At 44.4% G+C, this 20,985-nt stretch overlaps 1 protein-coding gene across 2 annotated transcripts in view; it reads right to left on the reverse strand.

The window, feature by feature from the left end:
- The window catches only part of CCDC134 (coiled-coil domain containing 134), a 47,574-nt gene that overhangs the window by 9,009 nt on the left and 17,580 nt on the right, over positions 1-20,985 (reverse strand). Inside the window, exons 2-4 of one of the 2 annotated variants that reach the window (XM_077278630.1) lie at positions 17,407-17,453; positions 16,831-16,941; positions 10,324-10,445 (exon numbers count right to left, since the gene is read on the reverse strand). In XM_077278630.1, coding sequence (XP_077134745.1) covers positions 10,324-10,445; positions 16,831-16,936 — 228 coding nt within the window. In that variant the 5' untranslated portion in view covers positions 16,937-16,941; positions 17,407-17,453. The remainder of the gene's footprint in view (positions 1-10,323; positions 10,446-16,830; positions 16,942-17,406; positions 17,454-20,985) is intronic. The other variant, XM_077278629.1, reaches the window with a different exon arrangement.

The raw sequence follows: 20,985 nt of genomic DNA on the forward strand, positions 1-20,985 counted from the left end.
TCACACAGCCTCCCATATACATAGAAAAATCCCATATACATGGGGAAAAACCCAACACATGCTCTGCTCTCTCCTATACACTTGACTCCGCCGTGCACAGCTGACACAATCAGACATGGTCATCGCTACTGGCTCACACGCTGATTGATGGAGGATGGAGCCAGCGGCCCTGTCCTCCACCATTGTATTCACTGGTGTCTGCATCCAGAGGACACGGAGAACGGTGACAGTGAGGGGCAGATAGACGGAGGGCACGGTGCGGTCTGTGGGGCCCATGTTTCAGCCATTCATCTGTGAGGGCCAGACTGGAACAGCACGAGGGCCGGATGTGGCCCGCGGGGAGCACTTTGCCAAGGTCTGGTATAGAGTCATTACAAACAGAGTGATCTATTTCAAGTGTTTCTTCCTGTTAATGATTATGTCTTACAGCCAAAGAGAAGCCAAAAGTCATTATCTCAGTGAATTAGAATAATTAACAAAAACACCTGCACAGGCTTCCTAACAGTTTACAAAGGTCCCTTAGTCTGAGTCAGTAGGCTCCACAATCATGGGGAAGACTGCTGCCTTGACAAATGTCCAGAAGGCGGTCATTGACACACTCCACAAGGAGGGTAAGCCACACAAGGTCATTGCTAAAGAAGCTGGCTGTTCACAGAGTGTTGTGTCCAAGCATATTAATGGACAGTTGAGTGGAAGGAAAAAGTGTGGTAGAAAAAGGTGCACAAGCGACCGGGATAACCGCAGTCTTGAAAGGATTAAGAAAAGGCCATTCCAAAATTTAGGGGAGATTCACAAGGAGTGGACTGCTGCTGGAGTCATTGCTTCAACAGCCACCACACACAGACATATCCACGACATGGGCTACAAGTGTCGCATTCCTTGTGTCAAGCCACTCATGACCAATACGCAACGCCAGAAGCATCTTATCTGGGCCAAGGAGGAAAAGAACTGGACTGTTGCTCAGTCGTCCAAGGTGTTGTTTTCAGGTTAAAGTAAATTTTGCATTTCATTTGGAAATCAAGATCCCAGAGTCTGTAGGAAGAGTGAAGAGGCCACAATCCAAGCTGCTGGAGGTCTAGTGTGAAGTTTCCACAATCAGTGATGGTTTGGGGAGCCATGTCATCTGGTGTAGGTCCACTATGTTTCATCAAGACCAAAGTCAGCGCAGCCGTCTACCAGGAAATTTTAGAGCACTTCATGCTTCCTTCTGCCGACAAGCTTTTTGGAGATGGAAATGTCATTCTCCAGCAGGACTTGGCACCTGTCTACACTGCCAAAAGTACCAATACCTGGTTTACAAACAACAGTATCACTGTGCTTGATTGGCCAGCAAACTCGCCTGCCCTTAACCCCATACAGAATCTACAGAATCTATGGGGTATTGTCAAGAGGAAGATGGGAGACACCAGACATAACAATGCAGACGAGCTGAAGGCTGCTATCAAAGCAACTTGGGCTTCCATAACACCTCAGCAGTGCCACAGGCTGATCGCCTCCATGCCACGCCTCATTGATGCGGTAATTGATGCAAACGGAGCCCCGACCAAGTACTGAGTGCATTTACTGAACATACATTTCATTAGGCCAACATTTCGGATTTTAAAATCATTTTTTCATGCTGGTGTTATAAAGTATTCTAATTTACTGAGATAGTGACGTTTCAGTTTTCACTGGCTGTAAGCCATAATCATCAACATTAACCCCTTAAGCCCCAAGGGTGGTTTGCACGTTAATGACTGGGCCAATTTTTACAATTCTGACCACTGTCCCTTCATGAGGTTATAACTCTGGAACTCCTCAATGGATTCCGGTGATTCTGACAATGTTTTCTCATGACATATTGAGCTTCATGATAGTGGTAACATTTCTTTGATATTACCTGCGTTTATTTGTGAAAAAAATTGAAATTTGGCGAAAATTTTTAAAAATTTCGCAATTTTCCAACTATGAATTTTTATGCCCTTAAAGGGAACCTGTCACCCCCAAAATCGATGGTGAGGTAAGCTCACAGTCATCAGGGGCTTATCTACAGCATTCTATAATGCTGTAGATAAGCCCCCGATGTTACCTGAAAGAGAAGAAAGAGGTTATATTATACTCACCCAGGGGCGGTCCCGCTACGGTCCGGTCAAATGGGTGTCTCAGGTCCGCTCCGGCGCTTCCTATCTTCATTCCATGACGTCCTCTTCTGGTCTTCACGCCGCGGCTCCGGCGCAGGCGTACTTTGTCTGCCCTGTTGAGGGCAAAGTACTACAGTGCGCAGGTGCCGGGCCTCTCTGACCTTTCCGGCACCTGCGCACTGCAGTACTTAGCTCTGCCCTCAACAGGGCAGACAAAGTACGCCTGCGCCGCAGTCGCGGCGTGAAGACCAGAAGAAGACGTCATGGAATGAAGATGGGAGGCACTGTACCGGACCTGAGATGCCAATCACCTGGGTGAGTATAATCTAAAGTCTTTTTCTCCTCTTTCAGGTAACATCGGCGGCTTATCTACAGCATTACAAAATGCTGTAGATAAGCCCCTGATGACGGTGAGCTTACCTCACCATCGATTTTGGAGGTGACAGGTTCCCTTTAAATCACAGAGATATGTCACACAAAATACTTAATAAGTAGAATTTCCCACATGTCTACTTTACATCAGCACAATTTTGGAACCAAAATTTTATTTGTTACGGAGTTATAAGGATTAAAAGTTGACCAGCAATTTCTCATTTTTACAACACAATGTTTTTAGGGACCACATCACATTTGAAGTCATTTTGAGGGGTCTATATGATAGAAAATAACCAAGTGTGACACCAATCTAAAACCTGCACCCCTCAAGGTGCTCAAAACCACATTCAAGAAGTTTATTAACCCTTCAGATGTTTCACAGGAATTTTTGGAATGTTTAAAAAAAAAAAATGAACATTTAACTTTTTTTTCACAAAAAATTTACTTCAGCTCCAATTTTGTTTTATTTTACCAAGGGTAACAGGAGAAAATGGACCCCAAAAGTTGTTGAACAATTTGTCCTGAGTACGCCGATACCCCATATGTGGGGGTAAACCACTCTTTGGGTGCATGGCAGAGCTCGGAAGGAAAGGAGCGCCATTTGACTTTTCAATGCAAAATTGGCTGGAATTGAGATGGAACGCCATGTTGCATTTGGAGAGCCACTCATGTGCCTAAACATTGAAACCCCCCCACAAGTGACACTATTTTGGAAAGTAGATCCCCTAAGGAACTTATCTAGATGTGTGGTGAGCACTTTGACCCACGAAGTGCTTCACAGAAGTTTATAATGTAGAGCCGTAAAAATTCAAATTCTTTTTCCCCAAAAATTATTTTTTAGCCCCCAATTTTGTATTTTTCCAAGAGTAACAGGAGAAATTGGACCTCAAAAGTTGTTGTCCAATTTGTCCTGAGTACGCCGATACCCCATATGTGGGGGGAAACCAACTTTTGGGCACACGGGAGAGCTTGGAAGGGAAGGAGCACTGTTTTAACTTTTCAAAGCAGAATTGGCTGGAATTAAGATCGGACGCCATGTCGCGTTTGGAGAGCCCTGATGTGCCTTAACAGTGAAAACCCCCAATTGTAACTGAAACCCTAACCCAAACACACCCCTAACCCTAATCCCAATCACACCCCTAACCCCAACCACACCCCTAACTCCAACACACCCCTAACCCTAATCCCAACCGTAAATGTAATCCAAACCCTAGCCCTAACTTTAGCCCCAACCCTAACTGTAGCCCTAACTTTAGCTCCAACCCTAACCCTAACTTTAGCCCCAACCCTAACTTTAGCCCCAACGCTAACTGTAGCCCCAACCCTAACCGTAGCCCCAACCCTAACCGTAGCCCCAACCCTAACCGTAGCCCCAACCCTAACCCTAGCCCTAATGGGAAAATGGAAATAAATACTTTTTTTTATTTTATTATTTTTCCCTAACTAAGGGGGTCATGAAGGGTGGTTTGATTTACTTTTATAGCGGATTTTTATGATTGGCAGCTGTCACACACTAAAAGACGCTTTTTATTGCAAAAAATAGTTTTTGCGTCTCCACATTTTGAGAGATATAATTTTTCCATATTTTGGTCCACAGAGTCATGTGAGGTCTTGTTTTTTGGGGGACGAGTTGACGTTTTTATTGGTAACATTTTCGGGCACGTGACATTTTTTGATCGCTTTTTATTCCGATTTTTTGAGGCAGGATGACCAAAAACCAGCTATTCATGAATTTCTTTTGTGGGGGGCGTTAATACCGTTCCATGTTTGGTAAAATTGATAAAGCAGTTTTATTCTTCGGGTCAGTACGATTACAGCGATACCTCATTTATATAATTTTTTAATGTTTTGGCGCTTTTATGCGATAAAAACTATTTTATAGAAAAAATAATTATTTTTGCATCGCTTTATTCTGAAGACTATAACTTTTTTATTTTTTCGCTGATGACGCTGTATGGCAGCTCGTTTTTTGTGGGACAAGATGACGTTTTCAGCGGTACCATTGTTATTTATATCCGTCTTTTTGATCGCGTGTTATTTCACTTTTTTTTTACGGTGTTCATTGAAGGCGTTAACTAGTGGGACAGTTTTATAGGTCGGGTCGTTACGGACGCGGCGATACTAAATATGTGTACTTTTATTGTTTTTTTTTTATTTAGATAAAGAAATGTATTTATGGGAACAATATTTTTTTATTTTTTTACACATCTAAATATATATATATTTTTTTTACATTATGACATTGTCCCAGGAGGGGGGACATCACACTATATTGACAGATCGCTGATCTGACACTTTGCAGAGCACGGTGTCAGATCAGCGATCTGACGTGCACTGCTGGAGGCTTACAGGCGCCTGCTCTGTAAGCCTGCAGCTGATTGCATATGACGTACTATCCAGTCACTGAGAATTAAGTCCCAGGTCACCTCGACGGGATAGTACATCATATGGGATTAAGGGGGTTAACAGAAATAATCACTTGAAATACATCACTTTGTTTGTAATTACTCTATATAATATATAAGGAGTAAGGTTTCTCCATGTGGAGAGTGACATACCAGCTCTGGCTTGTCAAGGTAAGGAGGCTTATTCACCGTGCAATGCTCCTCTGGGAAATATAATATGCAAATTAAAGGGTTGATTGTGACGTATATGATCACTACTTCCAACAGATGGCGCTATAGAGTTATAGAGTTCAAGTTCTCTTTTTCTCTGAAGAGGCAATTTGCATATATAATATAGGAGATTCACTTTTTGTATTGAAGTCCTGAAATAAATTAATTTTTTGATGATATTCTAATCTAGTGAGAAGCACTTGTATATAATCATCCACAGGACACTGAAAAGGGTTGTCCATCCCACTGCAAAGATTCACATATACAGTGGGGAAAAAAATCCAGAAAATCACATTCTATGATTTTTAAATAATTAAATTGCATTTTATTGCATGAAATAAGTATTTATCTCGCAGACCTGTTCGTTTTTCTTTAAGAAGCCCTCTACTCTGCACTCATTGCCTGTATGAATTGCACCTGTATCAAATACTTATTTTCCCCACTGTATACACTGTTGGGATTCAGCTCTGCTTGCTGGTCGTCTGAGTAGTCGGCATGTCATCTCAAGTATGCCATTTACATATTCGTGGTTACGTGCTAACTAGATTCTGATTCGCTCAGACCGTACATATGAAAACTGCATACTCATCATCAAGCAACGACCCCTCAAATGGCTATTATCACACTATTCGGATTCAGAAGCTGCATCCATCACTTGCCAAAAGGTTGCATTGTAATGGACAATCCCTTTAAAATGGTCATTATTTTACAAATTAAAGGAAACGCCTCATGTCCAGAAATGCTCTTCACCTGCAGATAAAGAGTTAGTTTGCAGGTAAATAGCATTAAAATCCTGCTGCCTGTCTCATTACTGGAGCAGCGGCTACAGGGAGAAAATGCAGTTAACTTCTCTGAGAATCTGCTGCCCTCAGGGAGCGGATACCGTCACCGCTCACTATACAAGGAAAGTGGCTGTAATCATTTCCCAGCATCCAGACTGACAGTCTACCCTACACCCATACGCTGCAGAGCAGGCTGTCAGTCACAGTTACATCCGTGCTCACTGTATAGAGAGGGGCGAGTGTAACCGCTCCTATCACTGGACAGGAGAAAATGCAGGGAGGACATACGATCCTTTTCTCCCTGTAGCCGCTGCTCCAATAAGGCAATCTGGAAGGATGGTGGATGGTATCACTATTTACTGTAGATTAACCTATAATGTACAGGTAAATCGTATTTCTGGACATGACAGGTAAATAGTCACCCTTAGGACAGTTCCACGAGTTCTTCGATCGCTTTCTGAATACAGGACCAGCCAAGGGACCTCTGACTTTAGGTCTCCTGACCTGAATTGACCTGCCTCTCAGCCATATATGAAGCTGGGGTCAGGAGACCCGGGGCCAGTCCATGCGACAGGTCTGTGGTTACACAGTTGTTTGATACCGGTCTTAGTAATCAAACTGCACGTGCTACTGAGCTCAGTGATTGGCTGCAGTGTCGTCGATGCAATATTATCGCTGCTGCCAGTCAAGACAGACTGAAGTAATTGCGGACACTCACCGCTAGACCTAGGGAGGACAAGTAGAGGCCAGTATGCTGAAGATATATATATTACGTATACACAGTCTAGCAGGACTCCAAATGTCAACAGCGAGGACTTTTATTAGAATCATGTTGATTGGCCATTTTTAGTAAAAAAAAAAAAATGAAGTAGTAACAACCAAACCCCCCAAAAAAGGTCAGAATTACATATCTTTCACCATTTCCGTACTGGAATTATTTTAACCATTTTTAAGTACATTCAGTGATAAAAGGAATGGTGTCATCCAAAACTACGACTTGTCACACAAAAAAACAAGCCCTCATATGTCTATTCCGAAAGAAAAATATAAGTTGTGGCTCTTAAAACAATAGAAGGAAAAAGTGAACGAACAAAAACAAAAAATAGCCCGTTAGGGAGGGGGCGACACAGGATATGCCATCAATGTCAGATAGTCCTAGTGGTGGGATCTGTAACTATCTTGGCCTTATTGTGGACCATAGGGAATGGAGAAGTGGTGACACATGAATGCACGGCTCTCCCCGTATATTTATATGGGAGTTTTGGACATTACAGCACTTGTGCGGCCACCTCTGTATATCACATGGCTTGTTGCCGGGACCATTCTCAATCTGACAAATCTATCATCCACTTATACCCACAGGATATGCCACAAATGGCCAAGACAGGAAAACATTGATAGCCTATTTTATGATTGGTCATCAATGTTCGATCGTTGGGGCTTCCATGTCCAGGAGACCAACCAAGAACATTAAAGGCCTCTTTCACATGTCAGTGTCTCCAGTACGTGTGGTGACAGTTTTCCCATGTACCGGAGACACTGACACACAGACTCATTCAAATGAATGGGTCTGTGCACATGTCTGTGTTTGTTCATGGACCGTGTGTCCGAGTGTCCCACACGTAGACATGTCAGTTGTTGTGCAGCTGCATGGATCACACGGACCCATTCAAGTCAATGGGTCCATGTAAACACGTACCGCACATGGATGCCGTCAGTGTGATGCATCAGTATCACCCGGACGGGCGCCGGGGAAGAAGCGGTACAGTAAGGGCTGTTCCACCTGGTGGCAGGTGCTGAAGCCGGCTGTCATCTTAATCCTCTGCTCTGCCGGCGATTGGCATGAGCAGAGGAGAATGATGTCCGAATGATGACAGCAGGTGGGGACTTTTGGGACTCTTACCCTCTTCATTCGACACCTGCTACCGCTAATAACAGTCACAGAGAGAACGGATGATTGGGGTATTCCAGACGCCGCCTGCAATCTAACTAAATAAATGAATTAAAAACCCAACGTGGGTTCAAGAAAATAGTGTGTATTTTATGAAAACCAACCAGGCAAAACTCACAGCTGTCAGCTGCAACCCCCAGCTGTCAGCAAGGTTGGTTATCAAGAATAGAGGGGTCCCCACGCTGTTTTTTTAATTATTTAAATAAATAATTTTTAAAAACGGCGTGGAGTTCCCCCGATTTTTGACTACCAGCCTTGCTAAAGCTCACAGCTGGGGGCTGCTATTCTCAGGCTGGTAAGGGGCCATGGATATTGACCCCCCCAGACTAAAAATAGAAGCCCGCAGCTGCCCAGGAAAGGCGCATCTATTAGATGCACCAATTCTGGTGCTTTACCTGGCTCTTCCCACTTGCCCTGTAGTGGTGGCAAGTGGGGTTCATATTTGTGGGGTTGATGTCACCTCTGTCAGGTGACATCAAGCCAATAGCTTAGTAATGGAGAGGTGTCTATAAGACCTCTCCATTACTAATCCTATAGTTATATGTTAAATAAAGACACAGCCAGAATAAAATCCTTTATTTAAAAAAATGACAGACTCCTTTAATATTATAAAATTAAACGATACTTACTGCAACACCTAATTCCCCAAAGCCCTCGACCTCCTGTAATAAAAATAAAATAAAAAAACAACAATATACTATACCTGTCCGTCGTTGTGTCCCACGCTGTAATCCATGTCTGGGGGATACATCGTTTTTAACCTGAACGGTGCCAAGATGCGACTGTCCCAGCTGAAAACCACTGGGAAGGAGCTGCTGAGAGCGGAGCATCATTCACCAGTGTCAAACCAGCCTAAAGTTGTGTTCACAAAGCTGTGATTCCGTGGTTTCTTTGCTGCTGCTGTTGTAGTACTTTAACTTTTTTGCTGCAATTTTGGCAAATAGTGACAAAACAATGCGATTTTGCCACGACTGTGGAAAAAACATTATGTGGCCGCAACGTATGAACACAGCCTGAAGGGTCCTCTTCATTGCTTACACCTCGTGCCTACAATTGGCTGCGCCTGTTACTACAGTGCATCCTATTCATCTAGCAGGTCAGATCCCAACCATGGAGACGCAGAGAACCACTTTTATAACTTGGGATTTCAGTCAGTGTTTCATACAGTTAGTCTATTTGTGAAAACCTATTAAAAGCATTGTATTCTTACATCTTTTGTACTAAAAAAAAACGACTGTAAGGATGCATTCACACCACCCGATTTGCAGTGTTAAAAGAGTTAACGACAGGTAAATATCTACCAATTGGCAGTCATTTAATAGCCCGTTTACATCTGCCGACCGCACCTCAGATACACACTAGACGATCTGTAATAAGCTGTGCAGTGTGAATCTGCTGCCACTGTTCTCAGACTCGCAGGTCCTGTTAACAAAGGACAATGTGCTGATGAAAACAGCGATCTCGTCTGCAGCACAAAAGATCATTTCACAGGCAAATTAGTGTTTTGCTTGTTTGTTGGGCGATTGGCGAGGGATGATCTGGCGGTCCAGTGTGTCACCCTGGTGGCTGCATTTTGCCGCCCCCCAGAGTGGGAGTCAGCCACTCTTTGTGCTGGCTATCAAGTTGACAACTGGCATTGAGAAGGTGCTGTGCCCCGACTCCCAGCAATCCATTATACTCGCATATCTCAGAATGCGGGCACTTCAGGCTCTGAATGACATCAGCAGTGCAACCACATCATTTCTAAAGCTGCTGATGTCACTGTCCAACACCGCAGAAGTGCAGTGAACGTTGGTGTCGGGGGTGGGATTATTGTGAACACAGTATGCCAAGTGAAGGGGATTAGTGCGCACACTAGGAGGAGTGGAGCGGATCATGCAGACACAGTAGAAGGAGCGAGGTGGCATTGGTGCAGACACAGTATGAGGAGAGAGGGAGGGATTGGTGCAGACAGTATGAGGAGCTATGGGGGATTTGTGCAGACACACTATAAGGAGCAGGGTGTGGTTTGCTGCAGACACACTGAGGAGAAGATGCAGACAGTATTAGGAGGCGGAATTGGTGCAGACACAGTATGAGGAGCAGAGGGAAGGGATTTGTGAGAACACAGCATTAGGAGTGGGGTGTGTTTTGGTGTGGACACACTGAGGAGGGGTTTGAGTGGGATTTGTGCAAACACGATATAAGAAGGATGGGGTGATTGGTGCAGACAGTATGAGGAGTGGGGAATTATTGCCAAGGGTGCCAATAAACCTAGGTACACCTCTGTTACTGGCAGCCTGTTTACAGTGCGCGATTATCATGAAAAGAGCATTCCGAGATGGGTAGTTCACAATAGTCTTGCAGTGCAAATGCACATGAAGACGCAGGACAGTCTATACTCTTGAATACGTCAAAAAATTTACTTTTATACAGTCAGGGTGCCCACACAATCAGAGGTAGCATGGCACATGCATTACATGGTGTGGGAAGAATCTCACCTTGAAAAGACCCTTCAACATTATGTCAATAATCTTGTACTGCTGGTTGACATCATTTAGTTCAATTAGGTTATTGAGGGCATTGATCTGATCCTTCCTCTTCACCTCAAAAAGCTTCTTATCTACAATCTGTCAAGGCCTAAATAGCAGGAATAAACCTTTCCAGAAGACAATCAGTCACACTGTACAGTACAATCTGTAAGAATAAACCTTCATGCATTTCTCCTTATGTGTTAAAGACGTTATTTATGCTACCTAACCTGCGGACAGCATGGATCAGGCTGCAGGATTGGAGCCAGGTATATTATCCTCAGACGTGCTCCAGACGTTCAGAAAGAATGAATTTAGAAGATCCGGCTGCATTCTCCCAGCGCTGCTGCAGATGACTGACAGGTCTCGGCTATAACAAGATGCAGGGAGAACATGGACGGAGGCAGGGCAGCACTAGTACGATCAGAAGATCTGATCTAATCATTTTACCTGTATTCTCACTGAAACACCGGAGCGTTTCAGAGAATAATACACCTGGCTGAAATCCTGCAGCCAGAGTCTGGTTCATGCTGCCCGAGGTTAGGTAGCATGAATCGCATTAGTTTCCCTTTAAGCCTTTGTTCACATCACATTTTTTGTGTTTCTTTAATGTATATGACAGGAAGAGCTCCTTCTATATATTCCTTAAAGGCGTGCGGTCTAAAGCTACAGGTCAGGGTTCTCTGATGCTGGCATTAGGAGTGGGCGGTGATCTGATTTACATCATTCTGGCCACATTCCAACTAGACATATCCGGTGTCAATCAATTCATTTGCATTGAGTAAGGCTGGGCACGTCTAGTCAGTATGTGTCCACATGTGATTGCATGAATGCGATTTGCATACAAGTCCGCCGTCGTCAATGGAGAATCCTCACAGCGTACAATGTGAACGATGTGAGGATCCACAAGTCTTCAGTCACGGAGTAATTGTAAACTTGTAGCTTCAGGCCAGACAACCCCTTTAAACAGAGACTATGATGGGTGCCTAACAGTGACAGGTGTTAACTGTGACATCCATGTTTAAAAAAGTATATAATAATAATGTAAACAACACAATTTTATTACACTCACGATGAATTACCAAAACCTTGGTACTGGTAGGAAGCCCTTTACACTTTTTTTAATCTTTTATCCAAAACTGTGTTTACTAAGTACCCAATCTTATTTCTATGCACTATTGCCTTTACTTACAGCAGGGTATATATGTTCTTTTGGTTCTTTGGTTTTGTGTCTGTGTGAACATGCTCTTACATGTTGCATGTATACCAACTTATACTCCAGTTCACTTTTTCCAGTTTTGCTTAAAGGTACCGTCACATTAAGCGACGCTGCAGCGATATAGACAACGATGCCGATCGCTGCAGCATCGCTGTTTCGTCGTTGTGTGGTCCCTGGAGAGCTGTCACACAGACAGCTCTCCAGCGACCAACGATGTCGAAGTCCCCAGGTAACCAGGGTAAACATCGGGTTACTAAGCGCAGGGCCGCGCTTAGTAACCCGATGTTTACCCTGGTTACCTGTGTAAATGTAAAAAAAAAAAAAACAGTACATACTTACATTCCGGTGTCTGTCGCGTTCCCCGGCGTCCGCTTCCCTGCACTGTGTAAGCGCCGGCCGGCCGTAAAGCAGAGCGGTGCCGTCACCGCTGTGCTCTGCTTTACGGCCGGCCGGCGCTGACACAGTGCAGGGAAGCGGACGCCGGGGGACGCGACAGACACCGGAATGTAAGTATGTACTGTTTGTTTTTTTTTACATTTACACTGGTAACCAGGGTAAACATCGGGTTACTAAGCGCGGCCCTGTGCTTAGTAACCCGATGTTTACCCTGGTTACCAGTGAAGACATCGCTGAATCAGCGTCACACACGCCGACTCAGCGATGTCAGCGGGTGATCCAGCGACGAAATAAGTTGCTGGCCTTCTAGCTCCGACCAACGATGTCACAGCAGGATCCTGATCGCTGCTGCGTGTCAAACACAACGATATCGCTATCCAGGACGCTGCAACGTCACGGATCGCTATCGTTATCGTTGTTAAGTTGTTCAGTGTGAAGGTACCTTTAGGTTCTTGCACTCAGTGCAGGTAAGACTGACCTTCCTTTATTTGAGCTCGCCATTATGTTTCTATAGCTTTCACAGGCTGGGTGCCAATAGGTGGGCCCTGGTCCTGCTCGGCCCTTATTCACATTCAGGTCATTTTTAACACATGCTCAGGTTTAATACTAGAGCTTAGGACCGGCCCCACTGGGTACACCTTGGCACTGGTGGGATGACTGACGCTTTTTTCGATTTGTTTACTATGTGCCCTATGTAATTTATATGCACTATTGCTTTTTACTTACTTACAGCAGGTATATGGTCATTTTGTTTCTATCTTAGGTCTTGCTGAATCTATTTCACTGCTCTAAACTTTCTTTTTTTGCATGAAGGGCTGAATTCAGACATCAGTATTATTCATGTACACAAAAAAAAATAGTACCGGTGTCAAGAGTTTTTTTTACAAAGTTAAACATGGACAGAAAACAGATTACACCCCGAGACCATCCGTGTGCTGGACGTGTTTTACACGGACCCATAGACTTATATTGGCAGTGCTGCTGGAAAAACACAGTCATGTCTCTGGGTGTTTTGCATGGACACACAGCCCGCAAAAACACCCAAACATGGATATTTTAACAGCCCCATAGACTAAATGGGTACGTGCTGTATTCCTGAAAAATATGGATAGAATACGTATGTGCAAAATGGACGTCAGAATGAGGCCCAATGATGTATACCGGCCAGGCGGAGGTCATATGGACATGATTCTGGCCTTTGACGAAAGTCTGGGGCAACACGGCCACCTTAGCCACAACACACGACGCATGGCCTAAAGTGTTGGCACCCTTGAAATTGTTCCGAAAATTTTTTCTCATAGAAAATGATTGGAATTACACGTTTCGCTATATTCATGTTTATTTCCTTTGTGTCTATTGGAACAACACAAAAAAGAAAAAAAGGCAAATTGCACATAATTTCTATTAAAATCCCAAAAATGGGCTGGACAAAATTGTTGGCACCTTCATCTTAATATTTGGTTGCACCGCCTCGGGAATAAATAAATAAATGTATCACTGCTGCATCGTGGTGCAATATAAGTGAATGGGGTCTTGTTGTAACACCAAAGTTACCCCGACCAGCAAAATCACGTTGCAAAAAAAAAAAAAATTAATATGGGAGAGAGTTGGATTTTTGGAGACTAACTTGTCGCGGTGGCAGTACTGCAGGAGTCGCAGGGACACAGAGCTGCTGTGCGCCTCCAGCAGAATTTCACCTCCTACTGATCCTTTGTGCATCCATGTTTCATCCATTATAAGTTCATGTTAAAAACATACAACTCTGCCCTTCACCTCTCCAAACAAACCTATTTCAACACCCTCATCACCTCGCTGTCCAATAACCCTAAACGTCTCTTTGACACTTTCCGGTCCCTACTCAACCCAAGAGAGCAGGCCCCAACCACAGATCTCCACGCTGACGATCTGGCCAATTACTTCAAAGAAAAAATTGACCACATTCGACAGGAAATCATTTCCCAATCTCTTCATACCAAGCACTGTCCTCCCTCCCCCACTGCATCTAGTTCACTCTCTGACTTTGAACCAGTTACAGAAGAAGAAGTAAGCAGGCTCCTTGCATCTTCTCGCCCGACCACTTGCACCAGCGACCCCATTCCGTCGCATCTCCTCCAGTCCCTTTCCCCGGCTGTCACCTCTCACCTAACAAAAATATTCAACCTTTCCCTCACTTCCGGTATTTTTCCCTCCTCATTTAAGCATGCCATCATACATCCACTACTTAAAAAGCCCTCCCTCGATCAAAATTGTGCCGCTAATTATAGACCTGTTTCTAATCTTCCCTTCATCTCTAAACTCCTGGAACGCCTGGTCCACTCCCGTCTTACCCGCTATCTCTCAGATAATTCTCTTCTCGACCCTCTTCAATCTGGTTTCCGCTCTTTACACTCTACTGAAACTGCCCTCACTAAAGTCTCTAATGACCTACTAACAGCTAAATCTAATGGTCACTATTCCATGCTAATTCTCTTGGATCTCTCCGCAGCATTCGACACTGTGGATCATCAGCTCCTCCTCACTATGCTCCGCTCCATCGGCCTCAAGGACACCGTTCTCTCTTGGTTCTCCTCCTATCTCTCTGGCCGATCCTTCACTGTTTGTTTTGCTGGTTCCTCCTCCTCTCACCTTCCCCTTACTGTTGGGGTTCCTCAAGGATCAGTCCTAGGCCCCCTCCTCTTCTCTTTGTATACTGCCCCTATTGGACAAACAATCAGTAGATTTGGTTTCCAGTACCATCTCTATGCTGACGACACCCAATTATATACCTCTTCTCCTGTTATCACGCCGACCTTTTTAGAAAACACCAGTGATTGTCTTACCGCTGTCTCTAACATCATGTCCTCCCTCTATCTGAAACTGAACCTGTCAAAAACTGAACTCCTCGTGTTCTCTCCCTCTACAAACCTACCTTTGCCCGACATTGCCATCTCTGTGTGCGGTTCCACCATTACTCCAAAGCAACATGCCCGCTGCCTTGGAGTCATCCTTGATTCCGAGCTTTCATTCACCCCCCACATCCGATCACTGGCTCGCTCTTCTTATCTGCATCTCAAAAACATTTCCAGAATTCGCCCTTTTCTTACTTTCGACTCTGCAAAAACTCTTACTGTCTCACTTATTCATTCTCGTCTGGACTATTGTAACTCTCTACTAATTGGCCTACCTTTTACCAGACTCTCCCCGCTCCAATCTGTCCTGAATGCTGCTGCCAGGATCATATTCCTCGCCAACCGTTACACCGATGCCTCTACCTTGTGCCAGTCATTACACTGGCTACCCATCCAATCCAGAATCCAGTACAAAACTACTACCCTCATCCACAAAGCACTCCATGGCTCAGCACCACCCTACATCTCCTCTCTGGTCTCAGTCTACCAACCTACCCGTGCCCTCCGCTCTGCTAATGACCTCAGGTTAGCATCCTCAATAATCAGAACCTCCCACTCCCGTCTCCAAGACTTTACACGTGCGGCGCCGATTCTCTGGAATGCACTACCTAGGTTAATACAATTAATCCCCAATCCCCACAGTTTTAAGCGTGCACTAAAAACTCATTTGTTCAGATTGGCCTACCGCCTCAACGCATTAACCTAATTATCCCTGTGTGGCCTATTAATAAAAAACAACAACATAATCACGTTCCTCCATCATGTTCTCATACACTTTATGCAGTTAATAGCCTCTGTGTCTGTACTGTTACATACTTAGGCAGTTAACTGGTTCATGCAGCTTTACATGAACACCCGAGCCTTACACTATGGCTGGTCCAAATAACTAAAGCAATTGTTACCATCCACCTCTCGTGTCTCCCCTTTTCCTCATAGTTTGTAAGCTTGCGAGCAGCAGGGCCCTCATTCCTCCTGGTATCTGTTTTGAACTGTGATTTCTATGCTGTAATGTCTGTTGTCTGTATAAGTCCCCTCTATAAGTTGTAAAGCGCTGCGGAATATGTTGGCGCTATATAAATAAAATTATTATTATTATTATTATGTACAGGTGATGGTTAAACAAGGGAAAAAGACAAATTATTCTTAAAGCATTTACCGTATGGTGCGATAGCAGGTCCCTATACTAGCTAATATTGTATCTGCTTTCCACTGCACTCCACTCAAGGAAAAAAATGTACTCCATCTCAAATTCAAAGACGTATGCATGCATTTTAGGAGACATTTTGTGACAGTCTTTTGGTTATTATTAGTGATGAGCGAATATACCGGATAATTAGATGGCACCAATCCGAGATATAATAACTAGTGATGAGCGAATATACTTGTTACTCGAGCACGCTCGGGGGCCTCCGAGTATTTTTTTTTTTTAGTGCTCGGAGATTTAGTTTCTCTTGCCGCAGCTGAATAATTTACATCCGTTAGCATAAGTACATGTGGGGGTTGCCTGGGAATCCCCACACGTACTTATGCTGGCTAATAGATGTAAATCATTCAGCTGCGGCAAGAAAAACTAAATCTCCGAGCACTAAAAAATACTCGGAGGACACCTGAGCGTGCTTGAGAAATCTTGAGTAACGAGTATATTCGTTCATCACTAGTTATTATATCTCGGATTGGTGCCATCTAATTATCCGGTTCTGCAATGCTGCCACTTAATTGCTAATAATCTTAGTACCAAGAAGATATTTAAGATGTTGACTGCCAAGAATATGAATATGTTATTCTCGTCATATAATGTGTGAATCCCTAATATATACAGCGCGTCTTATTACTGTAATATTGTGTCAGATCTAAGAATTAACACATGTAATTAAATATTCGGGATCATGAAGCAGTGTTCTTGTGTGGGGGAGATGACATACTGATCTTACGCCCTGGAGGTAGCACTGATTACTGTAAAGGGTAAAGGGATACAGATCTCAAACGCCGTGTCTTTCTTCTGTTTGTTTGTCTCCGAGCTGTTCCCCAAGGACAGCACAGCCAGCAGCAAAAAACTCCATACTTGGCCCGGATCCATCATAGGCCCTGCAAGACAGGGGAAAACAGAGACTGAGTGATCAGATAAAAGGATGACAAGCACGCAATGTACTCCGATTATTCCTGCCACCTCAGAGGTCTGAGTGTACATGGGGCGGAACAATACGTGTATGAATTGTAGCCTGTGTGATTGAGCTCTTGGGTGGAGACCACTCGCTATGGCGTCTCTCGTACACAGCACACACAGACAATGGTAATGCGAAAGAAGCAACACTATGGGCCCAATCCATTAAAGCTTTTGCGCCAGAATTCTGGCATTAAAAGGTTTGAAAAGTTTAAAAAAAAATTTTGTGCAACATGAGGCTGCGCTGAACTGTTGCCACTTTTGGCCTTCTCTATGGGGCAGGACAGAGAGTGGCGCTGAGCAGCGGCGTTAGTGGAGACACAAATCTTACTCCAGTAGGGACTAGAGTAGCAATTGCAGAAAGACACAGAGATATGTACGCCACTCACCAGGTGCTCCCAATTCATGAAGAGGCGTATGTCTGACTCCTGCACACCTGGAAATGGTCATGAAAATGCCAAAAGTTGCAAAGCTTAGGTGCAACTCTGAGTTGAGTTTTCAAAGTAGTGTGAAAGCTTTGGTGAATTGGGTCTGTGTGTCTCAGATGACTAGTCTGAGGCCTGTCCCAAGCTGCTTCTCCCCACCCCACCTCCGCTGACTGACAGGCCCGCTCCCTTTATTAAACTGGTGCGAGGAAGAAGCCACTGGGGAACCACTTTGGACTAGTCAGCCAGGACACAGTGTCTCCTCCTGGATTTTCACATCATGCGTACTCTGAGACACGGCAGCAGCGCAAAACATACCTAAGTGTATTTGTGCCGCTCGGTTCGGATTCATGCTGCCCATGGTTTGAGCAGAAAGACTGACATGCTGCAGATCTGAAATACGTGCCACAAGTCATTCTCCACGGGTGATCCGCAGGTGCACATACAAGCTTAGTAATCCCATCCACTCTGCATAAATACAAAGGGTGCAAACCACAGCAATTCCTGAACGTGGGAACAAACCCACAAAGCTCCATGTGGAGAGATCGGCATTTCCAGCAATCCACAGACTGTCAGGATACCTCCCTCAGCTTGTCTTGGCAATTTATAAGCAGGGTTGACCACTGTGCCGGCCTTTATATCTTTATTCTCCCTGTAATTTCCCTATTTTTCTTGTATTTTCTTACCCTCCATTCTCTGCACCCACATTTTCTGTAGGTATGGACACCTATATAATATTGCTAGGTTACGTGAAAGGGTTAAGAGTTACCAGACTTGGGAAAGCTGTGCTTATGTGCAATGCTGTTGTGTCCCTACCCCAAGTACCAAGAGGATCTTAAAACATTCCAGGCAAAGCAGTGTAATCAGTCCTTATACAAGTCTTCACAAATGGGTGGTTCTGGATTCACTTGAGGTTTAGATGTGTCTGTAGGTGTCACCCGCAAATTCCACCTCCACACAACATACATACGGTAGTTCACTCAAGCAGTGGGGTCATTTGTGGGCCTCGGTGCAAAATCTCCAACAGGACCCCCGACTACTGCAGGTCTTAAATAGTGATTGGCTCATGTGAAGACTGAGACCTTTTGGGGCCCCTAAGCTCCAGGGCCCAGGTACGATTAGCACCCTCCTGCACCCATTATCATGTCGCCCCAAAGCCTAGTATAAATTAATCCACAAGTAACAGTGTGTAACAGGCTAACGATTGAACATCCACGCCCCTTTATTTCAATCAAGTAATCTAGAAACTACGGGTTAAGGCTCAAGCAAATGGCGCAGAGCCTGAATGGCAGTGCACAGTGCTGGGGTCTGTACATATGGGCCACTATTCCCACACATGCTCTCCTGGAAATGTACTAGTGCTACCAAGTGCTTCTATGGCTTACCGTCCATTACAGCAGCACAATCACACCCTGTCCTGGTCCCCAAATACCACAGCCAGGTGACCAAAGAATGGGGTGTCTTCACTTCTTGTCCAGGCAGAGAGCAGTGGAGCAGTTGGTGCCAGAGACATGATCTTAGAGCTTGTGCCTTCTTTTATTACTTTAGCATATTCCCTGCTTTTTTTTTGTTAATTGTACCCCTTTAGTGATGGTGTTTTGAGAAGTTGTAAGACTCTTTAAAGCTGCGCTTGGCACACAAGAGACCCTGCACCAAACATGGAAAGCAGATAGAGAGTGAAAGACCATGGACTACATGAGGTCTATTGTAGTTCCACCAAAGAATTGGAAGAGGGGGCGCTGTGCTGTCCTGACCAGGAGGTGCCCCAAAATAACAGATAGCACCCTTCTATTGGGGGTAAACACAAGGTGAACTATCACTATCCTGGGGGTCATCTGATGGATGCCCACTCTTGGGTCTGAATTAAGTTCACATAACCACCCCCCCTCTTAAAAAAGGGCACTCCTAATTCTGCTTTAACTTGTAACTAGTGTACCTCCTTGTGAGGAGCTCTCCAAAGCTCACATCTCTGCAAATGTCCAAACACATGCAACAAACATAAATTCCCAACCTATTCCACTGTATGGGGTACGGCTGTCCACACCACAGTCAGCAGCGAGTCTCTAACGCCTTCCAAGGAGAGCTGCAGTACCAGGAACGGCCACTACAGAGCGCATATCCGGCCACCGCTGGAGCGGCTATCAGCTGATCAGTGGGGAGGGGCTGGGTCGTACCAGATCGGATATTGATAACCTACACTATGTCGACCTGGACAACCCCTTTAAGATAAAACATTGCCCATAAACTAATGTCTGTACTATACATGGATGGGCTGTGTAAAGTTCACAGATCTGACAGTCTGGGTCCACAGATAAAGTCATTTTATTCAGTTCTTACACGGAGTCTGTATATGACTGGACCGTTCTTGCCAGTTTGAATAGTTCTTCTGGTAAACTCATAAGGCACTACATTTTTCACATGAATTGCAGCATAGTTTCTAAGCAGAAATCCTGTTCACAAGTATTGAAAATATTCTACCCAGATTATTCTACTTAAACAAGCAGTCAAAAGAAAGAGGGAAGGAAACGGCTCACCTGAGGAAAGGGAGTCCCGAATGCACGGAAACAACTTGTAGTAAGACAAGCCTACTAATAAAAAAGTAGAAAATCCAGCAAGACCGTCAGAGAACCTGTCAGCAGGATTGTGCTGAGTAACGTAGTACACACAGTGTTATACTGAATAAAATGATACCTGGGTGATGAAAATGATCAAATTGTTTTTCCCTTAGCTGGATAACATCAAGAACATGTATTATTGGCACACTAAACATGCTATTATGCTGCACCTGGCTGCAGAAGCGTTTTTGTCTCTTTCTTCAGTATGTTAGGTATTCTTTATGTAAACTAGGGGGCCGGTCAGTGAGGGGTTAGTGACCTGCCAGCATCTGCATAATGAATAGCTGATCAGAGCACCACATACATCAGCCCCGCCTTAGGGCACGAGAATCTCATTAACTACAAACTGAAAAGAACGAATAAAGAACAACCACAAGACGGATTTCATCACCAAGATATCATTGTCATCAGTATAACGGCACCGACCTGACACTGTGTGTAGGCTACTGTGCACAATCCTACTGACAGGATACCTTTAAAATATCCAAATTTATTGTGTGTATTAAAATCAAATCCATCACGAATAGAAAACGGCAGACACCTTTCAGAAATCGCCTTTGCTCCTTGTATGCAGCTTTGCATTGATAAGCATCTGTGGTTTTCTAGAGGTAATGGACTGGTAATGGACTGTAGGGTTTCTACCAACTCGGTGGCATTTTGAGATAGACACAGGAAATGGTTTATGTAAAACATCCAGGCTGGTTTAGTAAGACAGCATAAACCGCTCAGGATGACAAAACAAAAACAGCCTATTCCGACACAAAGTGAAAACAAAGTAAATAGTCCATACACTAGTGGGGGTTTTGGACCACAAACTCCTTGGAGAAGTCCAGTGGCACCAACACTGGCTGTTTACACAGGGCTAGCTTCAGTTCCTGGAAAGCAGTCCAAGTTTCTGGAGACCAATTAGCCATAGCCGACTTTGTCC

The sequence above is a fragment of the Ranitomeya variabilis genome, chromosome 8 (genome assembly GCF_051348905.1).
Source record: "Ranitomeya variabilis isolate aRanVar5 chromosome 8, aRanVar5.hap1, whole genome shotgun sequence".
NCBI classification, from domain to species: Eukaryota; Metazoa; Chordata; class Amphibia; order Anura; family Dendrobatidae; genus Ranitomeya; species Ranitomeya variabilis.